The sequence below is a fragment of the Phalacrocorax aristotelis genome, chromosome 5, assembly GCF_949628215.1.
Source record: "Phalacrocorax aristotelis chromosome 5, bGulAri2.1, whole genome shotgun sequence".
NCBI classification, from domain to species: Eukaryota; Metazoa; Chordata; class Aves; order Suliformes; family Phalacrocoracidae; genus Phalacrocorax; species Phalacrocorax aristotelis.
Window position 1 is genome coordinate 22,965,775 of NC_134280.1, and position 24,354 is coordinate 22,990,128.

General features: G+C 36.8%; 1 protein-coding gene across 7 annotated transcripts in view; it reads left to right on the forward strand.

Annotated features, from left to right (window-relative positions):
- UBR3 (ubiquitin protein ligase E3 component n-recognin 3) overlaps nucleotides 1–24,354 on the forward strand; it is a 115,779-nt gene that overhangs the window by 78,989 nt on the left and 12,436 nt on the right. For all 7 annotated transcript variants that reach the window (XM_075093389.1, XM_075093390.1, XM_075093391.1 and 4 more), the window contains 3 exons: nucleotides 2,099–2,184; nucleotides 12,408–12,513; nucleotides 20,065–20,165. In XM_075093389.1, the coding sequence (XP_074949490.1) occupies nucleotides 2,099–2,184; nucleotides 12,408–12,513; nucleotides 20,065–20,165 (293 nt within the window). The remainder of the gene's footprint in view (nucleotides 1–2,098; nucleotides 2,185–12,407; nucleotides 12,514–20,064; nucleotides 20,166–24,354) is intronic.

Here is a 24,354-nt window from a genome sequence, read left to right on the forward strand (position 1 = left end):
GAGAGAATAGGTTCCAAGAGCTCTGCTTTTCTTCAGCAGATGGTACTCAGATTCTCAAGGTAGAAGGGAGCTTGACTTAGGGAGGAGATACACTAGTCTCTTTCAAAAACAGTTAAGGGCTGTACCTGATGTAGAGCATTTTATAAAGGAGAAGTGTTCGGTTTCACAGAAGATGCTTTATCTAGTGTGCACTTTTATGCCAAAGTTTAGGTACGTTTTGAAAGAGCTGTCTTAGAGGAAAAGGCTAATATTTGTTTCCAAGAAAGCTGCTGTGTTTGAGGAGCTGGGGGCAATGAAAAAGAGTGGGAGGTGAGAGTGAGTATGATATGTATGCTGGAGTATATGTTTCCAGAAATATCTCTCCTTACATTCCTTATAGCAAAAAGTACTATGTAACACCTCATACGTATCAAGAGTTTTTTTCAGAATTGTCCCTGAGGTTTGTTTTGTAAAATTGTACATATTTCTTGGTGAAAGGGAAATGTAAAATTCTAGATCTAGAAAGTTGCTCTTAGACATTCAGGTAGTGTTTTTAATTTAAATCTTAATTATTTTGGTTTTAATGGAAGGCTGCCATTACTTTTGTTCTACAAATTAGTTATCAGAAGGTTTGTAGAAATAAAACATACTGGTTTCCTTTATATTCCCATGATGAACTAACACATACTGATCTACAGTTGCTATTTTGTCCACTAATATGAAATCCCTGTCCCTGCTTCCTTGCTGGTAGATTTTTAGAAGTTCAGTGAGCACTGCAAATCGCCTGAAGAGTGGAAAATTCCCCTGTCACACAGATGCCCTTATCAGCAGCAACCAGATGGAGCTCTGAGCAGGCACATTATCAATGTTAAATTGCCTTTTCTGAGTAGAGAGGATTAAAGCGTTCCTTCAAAAATGGGTGGCATAAGCTGCAAACTTAGGGAGAGTAATATTCTGAAATGTTACTATTTTAAAAACATATGAAAGTATCTTAACAAACACTGCATATCAAAAATGTAATGTTCTTTCAAGCTGATGGAGCTGAAATTCTTAAAAAATAATTTGTTTTGAATAAAATAGTCATCCTGTAGTTTCTTTTAAAATATATGTTTGTGTGGGTGCGTGTTCTTAGCTTGGGTATATTATGAGCCTAAAACTCTAGAATAGATTTTAGTATGTATTCAGATGCATTATATGGAATCTAAAATTGTCTGATTTAAAGGACAAAATTCGTTTAGGCTTGAGCTTTGCAGTTTGGATTAAATTAGAAAAATAACATTTCAGAATAATAGAATTATATTCCTTTATTTTAATGAAAGGAATGTATGGTGACTTACTAAAACAAACTCTCAGAGAACATAATGTAAATTGTTTACTCCAAGTCTTGGGGGTAAAAAATAATTCAGTACTGCAGCATCCAGTTCCAAAAGTAAAGCTATTGAATTTGGCCTAAACAATTGGTGCCTAAGTATCAGATTACAATAATACTAAGAAAAAGAGCATCAGTGTGACATGCAGAGATTTAGTGACACAACTCCTGTTTCATACTAATGAGCTGCAGTGAATACCACTGATTCGTTCAGAATTAGCCTCCAAGGCTTTTATTAACTAACTTATCTATAAAGGTCAGTGCTTCCATTATAATTTAGACTGTTTTCATACTTAGTTACTTGATGGCATATCCATTGTGCTGTCTGTTTGTTTAAAGGAAAACAGAAGCCCTGCCAATAAAGAAAACACATTTTAGACCTATCTGATTGATTGGAATTTAGCCAATCTGTATATTGTCTTTTCAGATTTGCACATAAATTCCCTTATTATTAAGGAGTGTGTATATACAGAAAAAAGCCTCAAAATCAATTTGTTTTCATTCTTCAGTCACAACTGTAGCAGCTCTCTTAATATAGTACTTGCTAATCAAAGCACTTAAAATCACATATGGCAATATCTCAATAAAGTTTGTCTTATTCTGAGTCATATTTTAGCGGTATATCACGCCAAAGGTTAGTTCACAGCATTCTTTTATTTAGTGTATGCTGGGAATTTGTGATGACTCTTTCATGTCCATAGAAGCTTGAATAATGCTGTTCCATTCAACACTGTTGTGTTTTTCTTGCAGAACAAACTTGGAACTTGAGTTGGTCCATCGAGGAGGCAATTTATGTTCAGGAGGTGCAAGCACAGCTGGGAAAAGATCATGTTTAAGTAAGTTTTGTGTTATAAAGTGCAATGTAAATTATTGGAGTACTGAATAAAAATGTCTGCTTTCTAACATTTTCTAGATTATGTAATCTTTTTTTCTCTTAAGAACCTTTTTTTCCCCTGCCATTATGAGTCTTTGGGTTTTGTTGCAATTTGAGAAATCTGATAAATAATTTGCACAAGTTATTCGTTAGAGCTGTTCGTATGTTGTGAGTATATTCTATTTAGAAAGCAATTGTCATGGTATCCATGTAATATTTTTTAATAATTTCACATTTTTATGAGTAAAACTAGAAGTATTTTAAGGGTAGAGTAGGAAGGCTTTGTTTCACCCTGTCTGTTGCTAGTCGTAGTAAAGAAATTTGTTACTCTGAGTGCTAATGTAGCTCATGACTAGGTCTCATACTTAGAAATCTGCAGCTGCCATGTCCCATGCCTTTAATTTCCCTAGTTCTTTCTCTGATGGGACACTTATGCAAATTTTCTTTGTCAAATCTTCAGTGTTCTGAAGCCTTTCATGTCTGGCAAATAAAGCACTTCTAGTGGCCAGAAGTGCTTTTTTCCTTAACATAAAATTTTTAATCTTTTACTGGAATATAAACTGTTAGGAATGGGCATTTTCTTTGTCAGGAGAAATTGAAAAGCCTGCCAGAATACTACTACTACTACTGCTTGTTTAAATCAAGCTTATGCAGTAGTAGCAGCAGATTCAGTAGTAAAAATGATAGAAAGCTTGGGCCCACCTCTGCCTTTTGGTACGTGATCTGTGGGTGATGCTTTCCTCATCATTTGAGGTGATGAGCCACCAACAGAATCCCATCACGTGCTATGCTGTCCACATCCTCTCTAGGATACGAGCCTTCTGTTACTGCTAGGAAATGTAGCTCAATTGATTTCATTTGTGTGTTGTGATTTACAAAAAGTAGTTTTAAACCCTACTGCACGTTGTCTCCCCCACCATCATTACCTCCCTTTCCCAGCAGAGCAAAATAACTGAAAAATGCATGTGTTAAAAGAATGTCACTAGGTCCCTGTTTGCAAATTTGAAGCATTTAATTATCTGTAGAGTCTTGATTTTATTACTACTTAGGTTATGATGATTGTACACTCGCCTAGTAAGTTGGACACTCACTCTCTGAATTTTAGCAACTTACTGGATGCATTACCTATTTCACAGGCATGTTATTTGGGAGACTGTGATGAGTAGCTTAGGGCGGAGATTTCAGCTTAAAATACTAAAATATTTAAACTGAAAAAATTTATAATTACTTTACACATAATGAGTGTAGCGCTGTTTTCACATGGCTTTAGTAGCCATACAAGATCTTTATAAATCTTGACATTTTAGAATTTAGCAGAATGTGTCTGGGGAAGTGGCCTATATTCTGTACGGTCATATTTTTATCTTACTGATAGTTTTTTCAAGGTTGGGAGACATCAGCTTCTCTATACGTTTTGTTTTATTTTTAAGATAAAAGTGGATTAAATACATTCATTACACCTTAAAACACTGAAATATTTAATGTCACACCAGTATTAAATTTGTATTGTATGTACCTATTTAAAAGGTTTTGATATATAAATACATATGTACATAAAAATATTTTTTAAATAATAATGTTTTTTCTTATCGTGCTTTATCACAAACTACTGTCAGTAAGTGCTGGAAGATTATGATTTGTAAGTGTACGTATTATATAATAATTACTGTTATTATATAGTAATTATTATAATAATAAAATAAACATTTATTAACAATATAGATGTAAATATTTACAGAGAACGATTGAAACCACCAGAGTGTTGGGCAGCTTCCTTAGTGTACATCTGTGTAGCTCCATTGTTTCTCTTTGAACTGTATCAGTTGACACCAAGGGAGGAACTACCTCAAAGCTGGGTTTGTTTGTCTGGGGTTTTTTGTAAGAAAGAAAACAAATTCTACCAAGCTGAGGCCTGGTAGCTGACACTAAGTAGTTTGTATAACATATTATTTAAATTTTTTGCATACTTACCACACCATCCCTTCAACCTCATCTTTCATAAAGAAGGGCTCTTACATAGTTAGAACCTGATTTTAAAAGGAAGCATGCCTTTTGCTGACAGCCGGTGAAAAGATCAGTCAGGATTTTTAATACATATTCCTCAAGTCTTCAAATGTATGGAGAATACTGTAATCATTGGAGAAATTACTTTTTAGAGAATTACAACACTAGAAATGATACATGGAGAATGTACCTCTCTTGTCTTAGGCTGAATTGTTAATTCAACAAGACAAACTTTAAGTCCTGTTTACATGCATATATCATACTTAACTGTTTTTCCAGCACTTTTACTATTTTGCCATTAACTCTGTATGTCTCAGAAAATGAACCATTGTTGTCTGTTCATCAAAATAGATTACTGGAACAAACTAAACTTACAGAAAGTTGAAGTTACTTCCCAAACTTGAAGTCTGGAAATTGTCGTCTTCGTGAGACGCTGTAATTTTACATCAGCTATTGCTTTTACAATTATGTGTAGGTTTACAAAATTTAAAATATTTATGAAGTACATAACTTTTTGGTAGCAGGAAATGCGCTGTTAAACTGTACATTATTAGCCCTGTAAGGAAAGCTTTGTTTTAAATCCTTGTCTTCAGAATTGTATATATATTTAGAGAAAAGGGTTCTTTCCAAAATGTAACCTGGTTTTGTTTTTCTTGTGTGAGATAATGAGGTCTCTCTCTTGTGATTAAGCATGCTGCTCTGTAACTTGGAATAATTGTAAAGTTTGGTGATTAGATATTGCAGAAAACAGAATATGTTGTCCCAGGTGAGCTGTTAGAGCAGCAAGCATCAGGGAAGATGGTGGGAAAAAAGCAGTCAAGAGCTGCTTTAGTAGACTGCACCATGAGGTCAGCTGGTCTTGGGAATTAAAATTAAGAATGATTAATGTAGCTGTTAGTGTCAGTGATGGAGTCTGTGCAAGAAGGATGGTGAAGAAAATTTGGCTGTAAAATTGCCATTTTAAGGTTTAAAGTTTTGTATGTGTGTTTCCATGAGTGTGTATTACTAAATAGTATGCAACCAAAAAATGCAAATAGTCCTATTTACTTATTATTTAAAAATCAAGTCCTATTTTAAGGACCACATTACAGTTTTAAAGTCTATGGTCTTGAAAATTCTCTCGGGTTTAGGGGTTAATTATGATATATAGCAATTGTACAGGTCTTATTTCTCTGTTTTATAAAGTTTAAGAGATCTAATGTTTTGCTTTTTGTTTTCATTGTTTTGTATTTATCAAACAGCTTCAGAATACAATGTTATGGCTGAATAGTTAGAACTTTTCCATACAACTTCTCTCTCTAACCCGTGTATAGGGGTGTTACTCTGGTAATCTTGCAATAGTGAGTGAACAATTCCACAAAATTTAAGTTATCTATAAATTAATTTCTAATCTAGTCCTTTCTTCCTTTAGCTTTTAAATAGTTTGTTCGTTCTTTCTGTCTGCTTTCTTTTTTCCTTTTTCCCTTTGTCATAAGACTAGGATTAGGGTTTTTTGAGGAAGGATTAAATATTCTATCACCTTGTCCTCTGGCTTCAATTTCTTTGCATGGGAGCTTAGGAGCTCTTATGCCTTCCACAGATAGCAGAGTCTGGCATTTCAGCATCAACTGCATTAATTGGAAAAGACATTACTTTACAGGTGGACATCAAAAAAGTATTTAAGGCTTGTGTAAACTCGCTTTAAATAGGATGTCCAGCACCTTTGTAACTTCTGTGATGGTCCTAATCATTGAGAAACCATATTGTTCCACCTAGGTTTTTTAATTTGTTTTTATTCCTCTTTTTCATTGAAGCCTGTGTTTTGCATTTGTAGATGGCTCAGCAGTGTCATCTGTCTTGATAATGATGTTAGCATCAATTTAATCAGTGCTTTTAGTGTTTTTATGAGCACAGAAAGTAATCTTAGAATCATAGAGTCATTAAGGTTGGAAAAGACCTCTAGGATCACTAATTCCAACCATCAACCCAACACTACCATCTCTCCTAAACTATGCCCTGAAATGCCACGTCTACACGTCTTTTAAATACCTCCAGGGACGGCAATTCCTCCACCACCTCCCTGGGCAGCCTGTTCCAATGCCTGACCACTCTCTCAGTAAAGAAATTCTTCCTAATATCCAATCTAAACTTCCCTGACACACCTTGAAGTCGTTTCCTCTCATTCTATCGCTTGTAACTTGGCAGAAGAGACCAACACCCACCTCACTACAACCTCCCTTCATGTGGTTGTGCAGAGCAATAAGGTCTCCCCTCAGCCTCCTGTTCTCCAGACTAAACATCCTCAGTTTCCTCAGCCGCTCCTCATTAAGACTTACACTCTACACCCTTCACTAGCTTTGTTGCCCTTCTCTGGACACGCTCCAGCAACTCGACGTCCTTCTTGTAGTGAGGGGCCCAAAACTGGACGCAGTATTCAAGGTGTGGCCTCACCAGTGCCGAGTACAGGGGCACAATCACTGCCCTGCTCCTGCTGGCCACACTAATCCTAATACAAGCCAGGATGTTGTTGGCCTTCTTGGCCACCTGGGCACACTGCTGGCACATATTCAGCCGGCTGTCAGCCAACACCCCCAGGTCCTTTTCCTCCAGGCAGCTTTCCAGCCACTCTTTCCCAAGCCTGTAGCTTTGCATGGGGTTGTTGTGACCCAAGTGCAGGGCTCAGGACTTGACCTTGTTAAACCTCATAGAGTTGGCCTCGGCCCATCGATCCAGCCTGTCCAGGAAGGCTTTATCTTGACACGAAGCATTTTCTAAGCTCTTCATGCTCCTCCTGTATCAAATTTTTCAACCACATTGATAGTAATATCTGTGTCCATTTTATCAATATGCCCAGTGATACTTGGAACCACAAAGTATGTTTCATTCCTGTAGGAAGAAAAACATGATTCCTTTATGGATTGCTCAGTTGCAACTGTCTCCTTCCTGTAATCTATTAATGTGAATGTGGTTGCAAAGATTCTTACCCAGCCCTCTGCAACCACTGAAAATAAAAAGAATAAGAATTGTTTTCAGGAATGCTTTTTGCCTTGGTACAGTGGGTTTCTGTGGTTGGCTTTGTTTGGGCTTTTGGGTTGGTTTTGTGGTTTGTTTTGGTCTTTAGTTAGGAGCTGGAAATCTGCACATCTTTGGTGCCCATACATTCATGCTAACTTTAAAAAAGCAGTTTTTCTCACCAACAAATGATCCAAACTATTTACTAAAAAACTTGATACACCATTCATACCTAGCATGGTAGAGGCAAGGATAGATACTGTTAGAATTCTATTGCTGAAGTTGGTTTCATACTTTGGCAAGTTTGGTGTCAAGGATAATTAGCTGCTTCATCAGCAATTAAGGCTTAAGATTTTGTAAAGACTATTCATGTCTTAATGCCTTAATAAGCTTTTCCTGACCTTCGCATTTTTTTTCTTCACTGATTCCAATCTACTGGATCAGTGATGAATGGGAAGATGCTGTCAGCAGGTCTTGCAGCTGCTGTTGCTAAGTGGACTATATAAATCTCTACAAGGAGAAAAAAATTCCTCAATCTTGTTATTAACAATCAAGTCCCATCTGGTCATATCAAGTGTGTTTTTGTTACATTCTTCTTGACAGTCCCAGCAAACTTTGGGAGAAGAAGGGCGTAATGTGTCTAGTCTGGTAAGATCTTCACAGAGCAGTTAAGCATCTTTTCCATTCCACTTGCAGTGAACTACTGTGTAACTGAGTTTTATGATCTTTTGAGACTTTAAATATGGATACTAATTTATAGAATGAAAAAAGAGAAGACTGGATCAAAATAGCAACGTAGAGATTTTCATGACAGCAGTATGTGTTATTTACGTCCTTCTAAAACATAAATATGAGAGAGACTGGGGAATAAACACATCATCTAGACTTTTGCAAGCAAAACAAAGCCAGTTAATTCCTTAATTTTCATTGTCATTACTACAGCACAATGCTATATATTGCAGAACTGGAATTAATAACAGAAAAAGTCCTCTGATTTCAGCTTTGGTAATTTGAGAGTTTACTTTACAGTCAAGAGGCTGGAAAAAAGAAAGAAATAAAAAAGGCTGCAAAACTCATACAGAAATTTGGGATCACTGTGGCAAAGACCAAACCACAATTACTAGTGAGACGAAAACTTACACCTGCACATAACTTCCTGAATCACTCATTTTTGTCAGTTCAGCACAGTATTTTTATATGTTCTGTCATTCATGTATCAAATCTCTCTGAATTTAGTCTTCTTTTGTGCTGTGCATACTACACTAGGCATGAAAAGAGCTGTGAAACCACCTTTATAGACTCCTGCTTTCTGCACTTTGGCATAGCAGAATATTTTTAAAAGCTCTGTCAACATAAGTAAAATCAGGTGCTTTAATACTAAAAATAGTAAAGAATGCAACTGCAGGTGCTAGTGCAGGCAGTGTGGATATGTAGACAAAATGCCCATTATCTTTGTTTTTCATGAGGGGAGCAGCATTAGAACACTTCCTCTAGCAGCTTCAGTCCCAGTGCAAAGACAGGGTCTTATCCTTTGAGCTGCTCTTTTGGAAGTACAGATTCCAACTGGATTTATTGCTCCTCTCTCACAACAGGGTAACCCTGAAGTAGAGCTGGTATAGGAAGAGTTGAAAAGAATGTACCAAGAGCAGCAGTTTATGGAACAATAGATTTATTTTTGTAATTTTTAGAAATGGAATTAGGAAGGCTAATATGAATCAAAGTTAAAACTAATGTCTAACTGCTAATCTAGATGATTCTATTAAGTGTCTTTTATAAGCTTTACATGTGTTTTGTGAAAACAAAGGCAATCTAAGTTGGGAGAATTGAGACAGTACTGCTTCAACGTAGATAATATTTGAGTCATATTAATATGTTTTAAAGCCAGTAATAATCTTGCCCACTTAAATGTCTAAATCTTGGAGTCCTGCCAAGCCTCTGATGACTTGCAGCGTAAAGTTATCTTGTGCATTCAAATTCTGTGATTTATATATTTATTCAGTTTAACTGGATGCAGCCTGTCTCAGATATTACCAGGAGAGGAGGACCATATTAAAATTATTTTCACTGTTTACTCCTCATGATTTGTTATCAATGGATCTGTAATTCTCATTTCGTTGTGACTTCATAATTATTATTCTTTAATTTTGTTGCTGTTGTGCTTTCTAAAATTGATGATGTTCTACCAAATTTTGTTAAGAATGTTATTTTGGAGGCTCTGAGCTACACCCAGAGCCTGTCTTTCCCACATAGAAACATGGGCTGTCCTGGAGACAGTTGGCCATAATGTACACTGAGAGGTCTAGGGGTTTGGGACACCTGGTGGGTTATGGCCTCCCTTTCCATTCTTTGCAAGATTAGGCAAGGTTGGTTTTGTTGTCCATTGTCATGTTAATGTTTTGCTGCTACTTGTTTTTAAAAAAGTGTATTTTAAACCTTCTAAGTAGGGTATAAGAAAGTGGGAGGATAGCCTGTATTTTTGTGTTTATGTTTCGGAATGATGCATTCACATGAATACAGAGGGGAAAAAATCTCTGGTATTCATTTGGCCCAAGGCAGATTTCTGTCAGTCCCTCAGGCATAAGAATATGGTGAAACACCAAGCACTTTGTGCGCTGAGAAGCTGGCAGTTCTAGATTTTGCTGCTCTGGTGTTTTCCTTGGCTTTTTCCAATAGTCCATAATAATAGTAAATTTGAGGTAAAGCAATTGGAGTCTCTGTGGTGTAAAACAGAAAAAAGTTGATAAAGAAATAAACTTTTATATTGTCCTCCTAAAGCTAGTCCTTAGTTTTTGCCAGTTGTTAGAAATCTTCTCAGAAATGCAAATATGGAAGCAATAGACAAACCAGAACTCAATTTTACTAACTTGGAAGGTGGCAGCCACCAGGCCGTTTTGTTGCAGTGTTCCCATTAGGGGGCAATGTTATTCCTTGGTTACCCTAGGTCAAGAAACAAGCGTGGCTGTGCTGCATTGACTTAGAGAGTATCTTAATCTTTTTAAGTCAATTAATAAAAAATATTTCATAAAAGGTCATTGTAACCATATCTTATTGCCTACTTCCTAGCTTTATGTTTACGTGCTAAACATGTTTTCTTGCAAAGGAGTGACAGCTGCCTTAATCACAAACAAAAAATATTGTCTTACAAGACCGCTAAACTGAATTTTTCTGTTCAGATTCAGTCAGTGTTAGATTGTATCTTGATTCCATAAATGTTTTATAGTTGGAGATTACAAATAAATTCTCCAGTGCTAGAATTTGGTGCTTGTCTGCTTCATTTCATATCAGTAAAGGCTCAGGAAAATAGCTATTTAAAAAACAAAGGGTTAATTAATTACACTAAACATTTTTTGCATAGTTGCCTGTTTCTGTTTGAGGCAAGGAGCAGTTCACAAAAAAAATCACATTGCTTTTAGTAGCAGTGAAACAAAAGGGAAGTAACGGATACCTTAATGGGTTTCATTCCAAATAAAACTATACTGGGGTGGGGTGTTACTATTTTGATGAAATATCAGTGAATTTTCAGGGTTTCAAAGTTTGTCAGAAAAGCCATGTTTTGCTAGAACCTCTTGCCGGGAGAAAAGATTACTTATTTTGTCCTCATTGACTGTTTTTATTCAGAAAGCAGGTGACAGCAATCAATTCCAATGCCATCTACATTTCCAATTATTTTACAAACCCCAGGAGCTAATTACAGCCCTCAGGCTCTGGCAGTCAGCTGACTTCATCATGCGACTTTTTTGGCCATTGCGTACCTCTGAGTAATTGTCTATTTATGGAAAATAAATTAATAGCTGCTATTTCTACTTAAAAAAAAGAGGACCTGTGAATGAGTGTATAGGTTGAGCAAGTGGGATGTAGAGGGAAGGGAGAGAGATTAAGAGAGTAGGAGGCAAAGGCATCAGTTGAAAAGAGTAAAAGAGGGGTGGGGAGGAAAGAAGATGGCAAGATACTAAGGGAAAAAGTTAAAATGAAAAGGAGGAAGGAAGCAGGATCCCAGAAAATTGAACAGGAGAAGCAAACGTGGCAGCAAATAGCATGATATAGTGTAACAGGAGAAAACATGTGGCCAAAATAATGGGAAATAGTATTTTAAAATATGATTTTAATCTAGAACTGTGAAAATAAAAAAAGATGAGTTTTCCCAAACTGTAATTGTATTACAAACACTGAAGTGAAGTCTAAGATTCTTATTGTACATACCTCTCTGAAAATGCTGTCAACATAGATGGTGCCTGCCTTCTTGGCTTGCTTAAGGGGAGACAGGATTAGATGTTGTCTTTATTTGAGTTGATCATATGATTCATAGAGAAATGAAAACTGCATTTTAATATACGATACTGCAGTAACGTGCATGAATAATAAACTAAGCATTCTTTGTTCAGAAGGTTCTAGAAGTGTTTTGCAAATTATATTTTTGACACAGTGGATGTACAGAAGGTTTTGAATTCATGAATATCAGCAAACTTTGCCTGCAGGTTGTAGAGACAAATCTATGCCGTTATAAAGATCGTTTCTACTTGAGTGTCATTGTGGTGTGGTCGGAAGTTTGGGGGCTTTTCTCTTCCAAATATTACTTACAAAATAACGTTATGAAGGCAGAAGGATTAATAACAACCTTTTAAGGTAAAGAGCCAAAGTGATCCTGCTGTAGGCCAGAACTTCTAGCAACTTGGGGTTAACTTCAAATATGTTGTGCACAGAACTTAACTGTGAGAGAAAGGAATGAAAGCTATGTGTTAAAAGTATGTAAGTCTGTGTTTAGAAGAGATGTTAAGGAAATCACGGCTTCTGGCATAAATTGGAGAGGGAAGTGAAGGGAGCATGGAACCTTAGCAACATAAAAATGTAAGGAACAGGGTTTTTAAAAAGACGTAGAATTAAGTATGTGGAGCTGGTGTTTTATGAGCACTAAACCAACTGAGATCTGGTTGAAGCTTTCTAAAAAGCCTTTCTGCGTTTCAGAATTTCAGGAGAGAAAAAAAATTTCTTTTTCGTATACCTGCGTACGTTCCCTGCCTTCTATTGGAATCTTGCTTCTCTTCAAAATCTTTTTTGAGAAATAAATTTTTTTTAAAAAAAAAGATGCTTGTGAGGGTACCAGCTTATTTGGAATGAGATGACAGACTTTTCAGAACCTTGCAAAATAAATTATGGCAACTTATAATCAGCAAACTCTTCTTCACCTTTCAGATCAGCTGTTCCATGTGTTGGCCATGCACATGCGCCTCTACAGTATAGACTCTGCGTACAATCCATGGAGAAAACTAACCCAGCCGATGCAGGATAAAAATTCAGAGCAAGTATTTTAATTTACCAAATATCAATTTTACCTTGTGAAAGAAACATCCTTCTGTGGGTAACTTTCATCTGAAGTTCAGTTCTCTGTGGGGTAGGCTGTTGAACATAACATCAAAAAATTTTATGTATATATTTGTAAAAATAAAATTTCAAATTTCTTTTACATAAAACCTGACATTCCAGTTTTGAGTTGAAGCTTAAATACACCACTTGCAAACTTAAGCACATGCAAATTTAATAGTATTGGGTAAGTGGATAGGTGCACTGCCATTCTTGGTATGGATGCTAGACAAAATTTACATTGAGATTAAGTTTATGAATAGTTTATTGAAAGTTGGGCAATGACTAATAGCTGTAACAGAAATAACATAAGTAGACCTAATATATATATGTGAGAACTAATTCTATGAAGCTAAAAATTTTCATCATGCTTGTTATTTTAAACAAGTTATTTACCTGAGTTTGATTTTAAAACATTAACCTTACATATACAGCTGTACAAGGATTAACAGTATAGTAAATGGAGACATGTATCTGTGTTTCGCAAGGAGTCATCTCCATACTTGACTTAAGACCCTTCACTTTTCAGGTTCTGCCTTGACGGTGAGAAGAAAGGTTTCTTGCCTAAAACCAGATTTTTTTTTTTTTTCTCATAAGAGGAAAACAGTAAATTTTTTTTTCACTTGCTAGCTTCAGCATCATCTTCAATAGCTAAGGTCTCCTCTTTGTAGCTTGCAGTAATGTTGAAAAGGTTGTCTTTTTAGTGACTATCCAGCTATGTATTTGTCAGTGTGTTTCTAGGAGCCTGAGGTGGAAAGCATCATGGGATTTAAAAAATTCATCTAGGGTAGTGATGCCACAATCCTAAGCTGCAAATTAGGAAAAATTATTAAAACATTTGTGTTTGCTTCTAGATTGAGATTTTACTGTTTGTTCTCTTGGACCCAGGTCTTTTTGGAATCAACACTAGGTCATTGCAGTAATTAGACTAGGTTAACAGATCAGTTTATAAACCATTAGCAGAAAAAAGCAGCAAGAATTGTATAACCTGAAAACCTATGTTATTCAGCATACTTTCAGACTGCTCTGAGAGTGTGTTTTTGAGTGATTCTGCCCTGACCTAGATTGAGCAGTGGAACATGGTTACTAAATTTAGTGTATGGTTGACTGAGTTATACCAGAGAAAATTAAGATCACGTTGATAGGCTGTTGACAGTCAGAATGCACTTCTCATTTTTGTATTTGAAGAGGTTGCTGGGTTTGGAAGCAGCTGTTGACAGAGGGGCTGCTTTTTCAGCACGTGTAACGGTTTTTTGTCCTTACAGACTTGATGGAATTCACCATTCATTGGTCATATCAAGGCTAGATTGCTGCAAGTTAGATTTCATTAGGCAATATTTTGAATCACTTTGAAATGAATGGTACTGTAGGCCAAAACAACTTGCTTTGCAGGAGGTATTGCATGTTGGGAATGCATTTGAGCAGCTCTCTTCTTTTTCTGCGCTGGTTTTCAAGATTTATTGTTAGGCTTGCTGATGTTGGTTTGACACAAAGTCCTAAATCGTTTAGGCAGCTATAACTGAGAGATCACCCATTTTGCCATGAAATAGTTTTGAGGTGCACAGATGCAATCCAGCTGTGTAGGGGAATAGACAGGGATCGGCGACCGGAAGATCACGGGATGTGACGGAAAGATAGACTCCTCCCCATAGGAGTGGCAGGAACAGGAAGCGCAAGAGCTATATAAGCGTGTGACGCAGCTAAATAAACAGACGTTTTGTATCCATCACATTGATGTCTGTGCATCACTGTCCCCAGGGTGGGTAGAGCCCTGTGTCCCGGAGATATGCGGCCCAAGATAAGTTCTCCCATAGAAGCGTACAGCTACACAGCTGGAATTTTTTGCACACTCCTTGGAATGTTTTTCATACCTTAGTCTGCAGGCCCCAGAAAGCTGCAAAGGAAGGAACTTGGGAACATACTTTTAATGTATAAATTAGAGCATAAAATGGGTATCTGTAATTATATTTTAGAAATTTGAAGTAGTATTTTCACTTGATGGCATTATTATGATTGGTGTGTATGATCTAATCACACACTTTGTAGTTACACAGCCTTTTGAGAAATCCAGAATAGTGAATTTTTTCACGTACAGGAAAGAGTGCTCAGAGCAATTAGAAGGTGATAGGCTGCTGTAAACTGAAGATTAAGAGGGTGGTGGAGAAATACCACTGCAGATTTAAGATGTGGATAGCACTTTGCCATTTTGAAGGTAATCATCAGCCTGACCAGTACCTGAGATTTTAAGTAATGACTTGTAGAAACAAAATGTCAGTGAGAGGAAAAGATCTGTATTGTCTGACTATATTACTGTCATTCCAAGCAATTTAACATCAAGACAGACACAGGATAAAAATAACTTTAAACCAACATGCTATATTTTTTCTAATTCTTATTTTAAATTATTATTTCAGTTGAAATCAGTTTTCCAGAGAAGTTAGTTGCATCTTTAGTTATTTTAAAATATACTTTTTAAACCTAAAAAAGAAAATAATAAGTGCCATTGCATTATCTTTTCAATTGTAGTTACTTTATTTAAATATACATAAATATTTACAATTAAAAGTACCCAGGTATAGAGCTCACAACTTTTAGATTAGTTTTCCACAACCCAGCTATCATTATTCACAAACCATGCCTTAGTTTTGTGTGTCTGGGAGAACTGATTAAAGTAATTTGTAAAGACTCTTACAGAATTGTTCTACTGTACTTCCCAAATACCCTGGTTTTGCCTGGTGTCATCTTCCACAACTGTGGATGAACTGTGAATGATATAGTGGATTCTTTCTCCTATGCAGTTCATGTTGTCAAATTTAATATACACTTGGTCCCACAGGCTGTGCTCAAGTAAATTGTTCTACCAGGGGCAGATCTGGTTTCAAGGCTGATCAAATAAACAATTATTGTGGTGTAAGTGAGGAGTAATAGCTTCTGGCAGGGGGCAGAGAAGGAGCAGCTGGAGGCAATAATTACTAAACCCAGATGTGAACCTAATGGACTAGTCCAAATAGCCTGAGTTTCAGGAACAGCAAACCTGACATAAAAAGATACACATCTTTTTAAAATTTACATCTCCTCGAAGGCTGAAATTTTTGTGGCTGTTTTGACTGACAAAATCTGTCAGCAAAGAATGATTCAGTAAAACATTAAGGATCGTTGCAGTAGAAGTACTTGCAGGGGGTAAACTGTGTAGCAAACTGAAATGCTGAAATACACTGGATTGTTTTTACTGAATTGTTTTGCTGATGTTTTTTCTAAGCTAGATCACTTTGGTGATTGTTTATAGTGTCATACAGGGGCAAAAAACTGCAGCACAGGGATGGGAACACGCAACTGTGCGTGGGAACCTCTGAAGTCATATCTCCATCACAGAAGCTGTTGTGAAATGGGAAAAATAAAACTGTGTTTATGAAGATGGTCCAAGGCAGACAGAGAGTGGGATGGTAGGACAATGGGGTGTAGTTAAGGTTTGTGCAAGAGGTCATATGTACATACACATGCTGCAACAGAACTTTATGTGATCTTTTCAATAAACACACACAAATCCTGCCTGAAACACCAATGTCTCAGGACATGTTATGATACAGAGTTTTGACAGTAATGCCAGCTTCAGGAGTACTTGCTCTTGGCTGTTTCTTCCTTCCCTTATACAGTAGTTCACCATCTTCTTTAGCTGGGATGATGTAACTTGAGCAGGCTGCATCATGAACAAGGTCAAGGAACTAATCCATGTTTTTAAAAAGATTAATTTGAAGAAGTTTGGGAACAGGTGACAAGGGAGTGCTGGGGGCACAGGGGTGAAAGAGAGAATGTGAGATGCCTAATGCTAGTATTGTCAGTGAAATCCTGGACTGTATGATGAGAAAACCTGACCTCGTGTAAAATCTGCTGTGACACAATGAAGAGCAAACATGAAATTGTGTTTATATCCTAGAGTGTAGCCAGAATAAATAGTAAAATTGTACCTTCTTATCATGAACATCAGAAGCTGTGCATTACTCTGACCTTTCTGCAGGCTGGGATTGTGAGCTGTATTTCTCATCCTGCCAATACTGAAGAGAATATGCATTTGTCCTAGTTGATTAAGCCTTTGTTTAGCTGTGTCTCTGTATCCCTGTGTCTCAGGTTTTCTGTATCTGACAGTTCGAAGAGCTGTGAGGTTCAAATCTTCCACTTTTCTATTGACTTTAGAACTTTATAATCAGTTGGAGTTAGCATCAAACAATTTTAAGTGTCTCTAGCTGAGAGAAAAGGGAGCATATATGTAAGGAAAGGTCATAAGCAAATGCTGCTTGTTTCAAAGTAGAACAGAATTTTCCATTCCCCTGTATCCATTCCCAAAGAAGTGATTCGTGTATAACCTCTAGCAGGAGGAGAATGCAGAATACAGGGGCAGAGTTGCTCAGCTGTCAGCTGATAGACAGCTCTTGTATTGGCACAGAGAGAGGTGCAGCCCAATTACCTTGGACTAGAGGAGAGGTCAGTTCCATAGAGAAAGTGGAGCAATGCATTTTTCATTTTTCATTTTGGTATATGTTTATATTTTGCTGTGCAGTTTATTTCCACTCCCCCCCCTTTTTTTTTCTAATGGATACAGCATACATCTATAATACATTTGAGTCTTTTTATATTACTTTGGTCCCATCCGAAATTGTACTTGCTTTCATTTTATTCAGTGCTTCTGTGGCACCATTTTTTGTAAAGTCAGATTTATTGAGCTTTCACATATGCATTGGGGATTAACAGGACGGGCAATTTCCATAAAACACATTTCTAAACACATTTTATAAATTCAGTTTCAGTGTCATAATGAAGAAGTTGCTTAGGCTATTAACAAATGACAGAGCAGTTTTTAAGTGCTTCATACGCTGCAGCACTTGACGTAAACAGAAGCAGCTTATCTAAAACCCTGACATTTAATGTAGCTTTACTTCTTCAATTCATATGAAATGAATAAATTAGACAAAGAATTCAGTTGGTCCTGCATGTGAAATAAGTTCACTTATTTATGTCAATAACGGTGTTTGGTATATGTAAGAATATTTCCTGATTTTGTCAGAACTGTTATTTGACCTAATTGTTACATGACACTTAAAAGATGTTGATGCTGATACCCCTGTGGGAAACTAAATGTGATCAGAGGGAGTTGATTTTTTTTTTGCTCTTAATGTTATTCCAAATTTATTTTTTTCCCAAATTTATATATAAATTAAAAATTAAAGGTGAGAAGTAATTTAAGATACATCATTGGCTTTAAGATCATTATATAATGAGGGTTATTTTAAAACTCAGTCTCATAGATCATAAAATAGAACTAGCCGTAGGTAAAAGTAGAGTTAGAAAGACTTAGTGAGATTAGCAACTTCATTGCCTGTATAATTTTGAAAGTGAGATTTGGTAGTGTGATAGAAACTTTTGCTCCCTTCATCTTCTTTAGAATACAATATACTGATTTTTAGAATTGTTTTTGTTTGTTAAGGATGCTCGCATGTATAAATATTCATATTTATGTATTTTAAAATAATCAGTTTATTAAATAATCGATTATAGCAAATGGGGTTACAGATAGTGTTTATTGTGTAGCTGTCTGGGTTCTTTAATCCAAAAGGACCAGATAGACAGTGTTTTCCGTGACTTCATTTTATATGACCAATCATTTGGTTCTCAATCGTTCTCACAATTGAGTGCGTTACATAAAATGACTGGAAACTTTAGCCATTTAATAAAAGTATTGCTTCAGAACATGCCTTGCTGACCTGGGAGAGAGGAGAAGGAGAGTAGTTTATTAGTTAGAAAATGTAGAGTTGGATAACACACTTAATATGACCAAAAGTGTTCTTTTAATCCTCCTCTTACATGACTGTTTTTGCATGTTAAAATTCGTATCACAGATGACTTCTAGTACGGCCTTTTTTAGTGAGAAGTTGTGAGTTTTCATGAGATCAGTAACTATGTAAGGGTCTCCTTCCAAAAGCAGCAACATGTTTATGTGCCTGGATGACAAACTTGGTTGGATCCCCAAAGCTGTTAGAAGGTACTAAGGATCTTATGCGTGCATCAACATCCCACCACACATGGACAACCTTTTCCAGTACGTGGTCTGCAAGAGCTCAGTTTGTCTGCTGTGTGTGATAGATGGCACCAAAGGGAGTTGGTGCCTTCATAGAGGCATCAGCTAAGCTAATGGGGTAGCCAGTGCCAGCTGAGTTGGATCAGAGGAAAAGTTTGGTGCTATGGGAAGAGAGGCAATAGTTGGATCCAACAATAGTTCACCAGTTCTGCTCTGAAAGGGCAGAGCTGAGAGAGAAGAGGGCTTAAATGTCTTTTCTGCATGCTTCTTTCTTTAGTCTGATTCTGTCTGTACAGAAACTTGGGCACTTGCTGCAGGGCTTAAGAAAGCCTCATTGGGAAACTCTGCAGTCCATAACGTCTTGCAGAACAACCAAAAGGAAGAGAATGAGGCTATGCTTTGGGGGATTGATCCTAATAAGGATATACGTGTATTTTCAATACAGCTATCTAGCACTTCATCAGTTGTGGCTTACCTGCAGGACAGTTAAGATTGCTGGAACAAAGCATTAAGCTAACCTTGAAACTGTAGGAGGTGGATGTATTTTGATTTCCTCACATTCTTGGGTGTTTTTTATGGAGGGCCCAGCATGGCGTAGAGGCCTATAGCTGCCCGAAGTAAGGGAAGTTCCTACCAGGAGAGGGAATATTGTTTTTCCTGCAGTTTCCAACCAGAAAGAAGGACAAGGAGGAAGAAAAGGTAGAAAAGCCTAAGGAGCAATAGAAAGAGTATGTGCCCTTCCAGAGGGCAGCATTTCAATTACATGGCGATTGAAAAGAACTTGGTAGCATGCAGTGGTTTCCTTCGCAAAATTTGCATCCCTTTGTAAGAAGCTGTTGAGGACTTTGTCTTCCATGGGAGATTCAGGGTCAGTTGTACTAGGTCCTCACAATATAGCTCCTGTAGTAGCAGTAAGATAAATATCTCCAACAAACATATCTTCCACAGTTGCTCCATTGGCATTCAACAGGCAGCTAGCTAGCACCACCACTGTTTGGGAATAGGAATAAGAACTTAAACAGCATTATTTGGGAAATGCCATGCTTTGAAAACCAATTAAATTATTATTTTACTATGCAGTGTATTTTCTTATTTTAGAACATAAGTTGTAAAAGTTAAATTCTGAATGTGCTTTGAGTCTATAATATAAATAACTAGTTTGGAAAGTTTTAAAATACGTTAACAAGAATCAGGTACCCAAATGGTAACTTCCTCATGAGTCATTACAGTCCATTAGTAACATTAGGTAACATTACAATCCATTAGGTTTTGAAATCAAGATCAGTTAGCGAATTGGTCAGGTATTTGGCTTCTGTAAGCCAATGTAATACTATATGAAATAAAATGCAAAATAAGATATGAAAATGAAAAATGGGTTTATAGTATCAGAAGTGATTTTTCTTTGTATTCTCTTTCCAGGCCAATAAGTGAAGAGCTGCCAGAAGTTCCCATGCTTTACAGAGATGTCTCATCCCTTTTGCTTATTCAGATTTTAACCATGCCTCAACCATTGCACAAAGGTATGTTACAAAAATATGTATTTTTAGATGATTATGTCCAGGATGGTAAATCATAGCTGGTATACTGTGTATTCTAAAATAGTGTTTCTGCCTTATCTACAGAAGGTGGCATTGAACAGAAGTTTTTGTTGTGGGTTGACAGGCTTATCTGTGTCCCCTGTCTTCTCACCTTATCAGTCAGCCTATTCAGTAAAGACACAAGACCTGAGCAAAAACTATTAAGTACTTTTACTGAAGGGAAAGTGTCCTTTGCTTGACCTTCATCTCTTTGCTTAGAGGGGCAGCTTGATACTTCAGGTTGAACTGAGTGCCTAAGGGTGAAAGATTGTAATTTAGTTTGAATTTCAGAGTTTAAATTGCAGCAGTCTTACATAATAAGAGGTCATATATGAAGATGAGAATTTCTGTAATGCAGCAACTTCAATAGAGAGTTTGGAATTTGGAATAAATATTAAATAAATATTTAGATACTTGTTTGTTCTCAAATATTCTTATTTACTGCTTCACTGACAATGAACAGAGTATCTGCTTTGGGGTCTGTGTGCCAATTTTGATATCTACTGAGTTTTGGTACTTTGTGAATGGGTAAATATAGGGACTGTTCTCTTTATGCATATACCTAACTTACAAAGTATAGTAGAAACTGTTTCCCCTTAAAAGGTGTTCAGTCCTCACTACTGAATGTTCAAATTCAGCTCAAGTGACTCTGTTTATCTGTTATCATTGTGAGTTGTGTTTTTTTGATTCAATGTACATGTTCTTGGATTAAGTATGTCCAATAAGTTAATAGAATATGAAAATACCAGGAAAATAAAATGGTTTTGAATAGGGAGCCTATTGTCAAAAATATACTTCTTTTTAACTACAGTTTAACTTAAATTAACTTTTATTGGAAGGACTTAATAAAGCAGTAAACAAAAGTTTAACAAGACTAACGACTTATGAAATATGGGGAAGGGAATGGTGAAGCCAAAGTACAAAGAGTGGTCGTCTTGTAGTTTATACTCAAGCATTGAAAATCACCATTTATGAAAGTATACCTTACCCTAGGAAAGGGAACATTCAATTAATAGCAAGGCATCTTGTGAAGAATTCTGTAAAATACCACATACAGCAGCATGTGCTCTTAGGTTTAGTGTATGTCGCAGTTGAAAGGGAAAGGGAAATGGCAGTGGCAGGAAGAAGATGAATGTAACCACTTCAAATCTATGAAGCATTAAATTGGAAATAAATTGCCATTTATCTTTCTAATTCTTGTTTCATCAAAATAGTTAAGCAGATGAAAAAGAAAGTCTCTCATGATTTATTTGTCCTGAGGTGTAGAATGCAGTTCAGAAAAACAGGTAATAACAGATTTGTTTAGAACTTTTGTAATGGGTATGTAGGTCACAAAGTTGAATTCGATATCATTAATTCTTGGCAGGGAGCTGAGGCATGAAAAGGTGAAGTGGCTTGTGCAGGGTCACATGGCAGGTCTGTGGTAGGGGTGAACAAAATCTGCATTTGACCCTACTGCATCCTGACCTTCCTGTGCTGCTTTGGCGTGGTTATGGGGTACGGGAGCTGTGGACCTGGCTGGACACCAGTTTGCAGGCAGAAGGTTGATGCCTGTGTGCACTGACAGATATTTCCAGTATATTCCTTTAACAATAGACTTACCTACATTGCAGAAGAAGTGGTGTTGCAGTCTGGTGCAGAATGCTGTGGTAAGGGTGTTAAAACACTAATAATGAAGGAAGAATCTGTAGGGTTTAGAATACGTGAAAGATTTTCTTCCTCTTTTAGCATGGACACTCTCCTGTAATGGTACTGGTCTTGCAGTATCATTTATTGGGTAAGTTGATGCAGTCAGAGAAATCGTATCCTTACTTGATGAACAGTTTGTTTCCTGTATTAAATCTTCATGTTCATGCTCAAAATCCTTTTTGTTTACAGTGTTTTTTAAGAACAGTGCTCTGTAAGGAGGACCAAAACTTCATCTCTTGCTCTTCAGATACAGCACTAGGAATCACATTAACTACCCTATTAACTGCTGGATGGGTTGTTGGTATCTTTTTCAGTCCGACATCGATTAAAGCAATAAAAATGTCATTACTGTTCAAGCCTCTTCATTCAGAGAGGAAAATTGATCTGAACACAACACAAAGAAAGAACACTACAAATTAATTTTTTTTTTTTTTGGTGATGGAAGAAGCTATGTGGTGGAGGTCAGAGCATTTACACATACTTACCAATTTACAAAGAAGGGAATGAGAAAAACAGTGTGTACCTCCTGTGGACTGGACTGTAACCAGCAGCATAAACACTGTGTTCAAGATACGAAAACCATTTGTAATTATTTTTTTGTTTGTTTGACACTAGAACATGGGCAGAGATTTTACAGGCTTCATATGCTCAGCATTTTGAAATTGTGCAAGACTAAATACTTAATAATCCACATAGCTGTTACTGGTTTAATTCTGTGGCAGCTGTGCAGAGGATGGACAGTGTTTGTGGTGTTGTGAATTGGGACTCTGAAGAAAATGAGGATTCTGTTTCTAGAACCTCTAGCTCCTTTCATACAGAAATAAAAAACGGTGTTGCATATGAAGAAAGGTAGTACAGAAATGAAGACAATAGCTTGGTGGTTAACGAATCTGTCCTTGTAAATTGAATTCAACACCCTCACCACCCCTTTCTGCAACAGAATTTCTATATGCTGAACAAGTAATTTAATTCAAATTGGACATTCTTCTTTGTTACCATCAATTGTAAAAATATTTTATTTTCCCGGTACCTGACTTGGCACCCCTGTGGCCAGATTTCTAGAAGCACAGAGTGCTTGTAGCTTGCAGTGATTTCAGTTTCTGCTTTGCTTTGGATGTAAAAAATACCATACTGTTGCCAAATATTTAACAACTCTGGTCTGGGTGAGCCTGAGGCTAGTAGGTGCACAGAACTGGTGGTCAACCGGTCAGCAGTGGCCTGGCACTGTACTTGGTGCCACGCATGAGAGGAGGATCACACAGCAGCATGGGTGTTTGTCAGCATGCTGTTCCACAGCCTGGTGTTGCTCTAACAGAGGCCACAGTGCTTCTCTTATGTGCATCTGTGCTTTGGGAGCGGTGGACGTGCTCCAACCGGAAAGCTGGTTTTGATAGTTTAGCCCAACCTCTATGGACTGCGGGAGAGGTTTTCTTCTCTGGTGTGTAACACGTAAACTTAGCCACTTTTTTTGCTATTCTGGTAAGGCCCAGATGCTGAAGAATCTGACCTGGATGTTCTGACACATTCTTTTTCTATAAAGTTTCAATGACACACAAAATTGCAGCAAACAGCACTCAGGTGAACACTAGCACTTTTCTTTAATGATTGGGTAAGGATCTTGAATAAATATAGAATGAATATAATCGTCTTGAATAGTATCCAGTTTCAGTGTGGAAGCTGAAATCTTGTCTGTATCCTGGAACTTTCAGTATACCTTTCAGGGACTATCTGAAGTTCAGTGCTGTCTCCCTTTGTTCTGAAGTTATTTTTTCAAATAACTGTTCCAGCTTTAGATCAAGAAGAATATTTTCAGTGGTTATTTATATAAAGACACCCTTCTGAATCTACTGAAGAAGGTCCTAGGTCCTTAATTTTGCATTTCGTTTGCTTTGTGGGTTCTTTCTGCAGTCGTTGCCAATGTATATCATCTAATTTGATGTTGAAATTGAAAGATGCATATTGTTTGTGACGTACTTATTCATCTGCGTGCTTCTTGCACTAATGTTAAAATTAGAGTTCTAGAAGTGTTCCCTGTATAAACTATTTTAAGGCGGTTTGTTTAATGCATATAATGGGACAGGATGCTGTGAAGTAATTTGGTTCCAAAAAGTGTTGTTTAAAAAAGTTTTAAAAATAGAAATATAAAAGCATTTCTCAATATTATTAAAAATAAGTAGAAAAATTCTGCATTAACCTCTTTATGTTAATAAGGCCCTAGACATAATAATATTACTTTGACTGTCAGAATATCAGATTAGGGTTTTTTATGTACAAACACAGAAGTCCTAACGGCTTTTTAGTGCAGAATGGTGCACAGTATATCATCTGCAACAGAAGACACAGACAGCATTTACATAGTTACTCCACAGCGTACAAATATACTAGCAATCTTTAGCATTATTAAATCGAAAAGATGATGTAGCAAAACCATGGCCTCCACCAG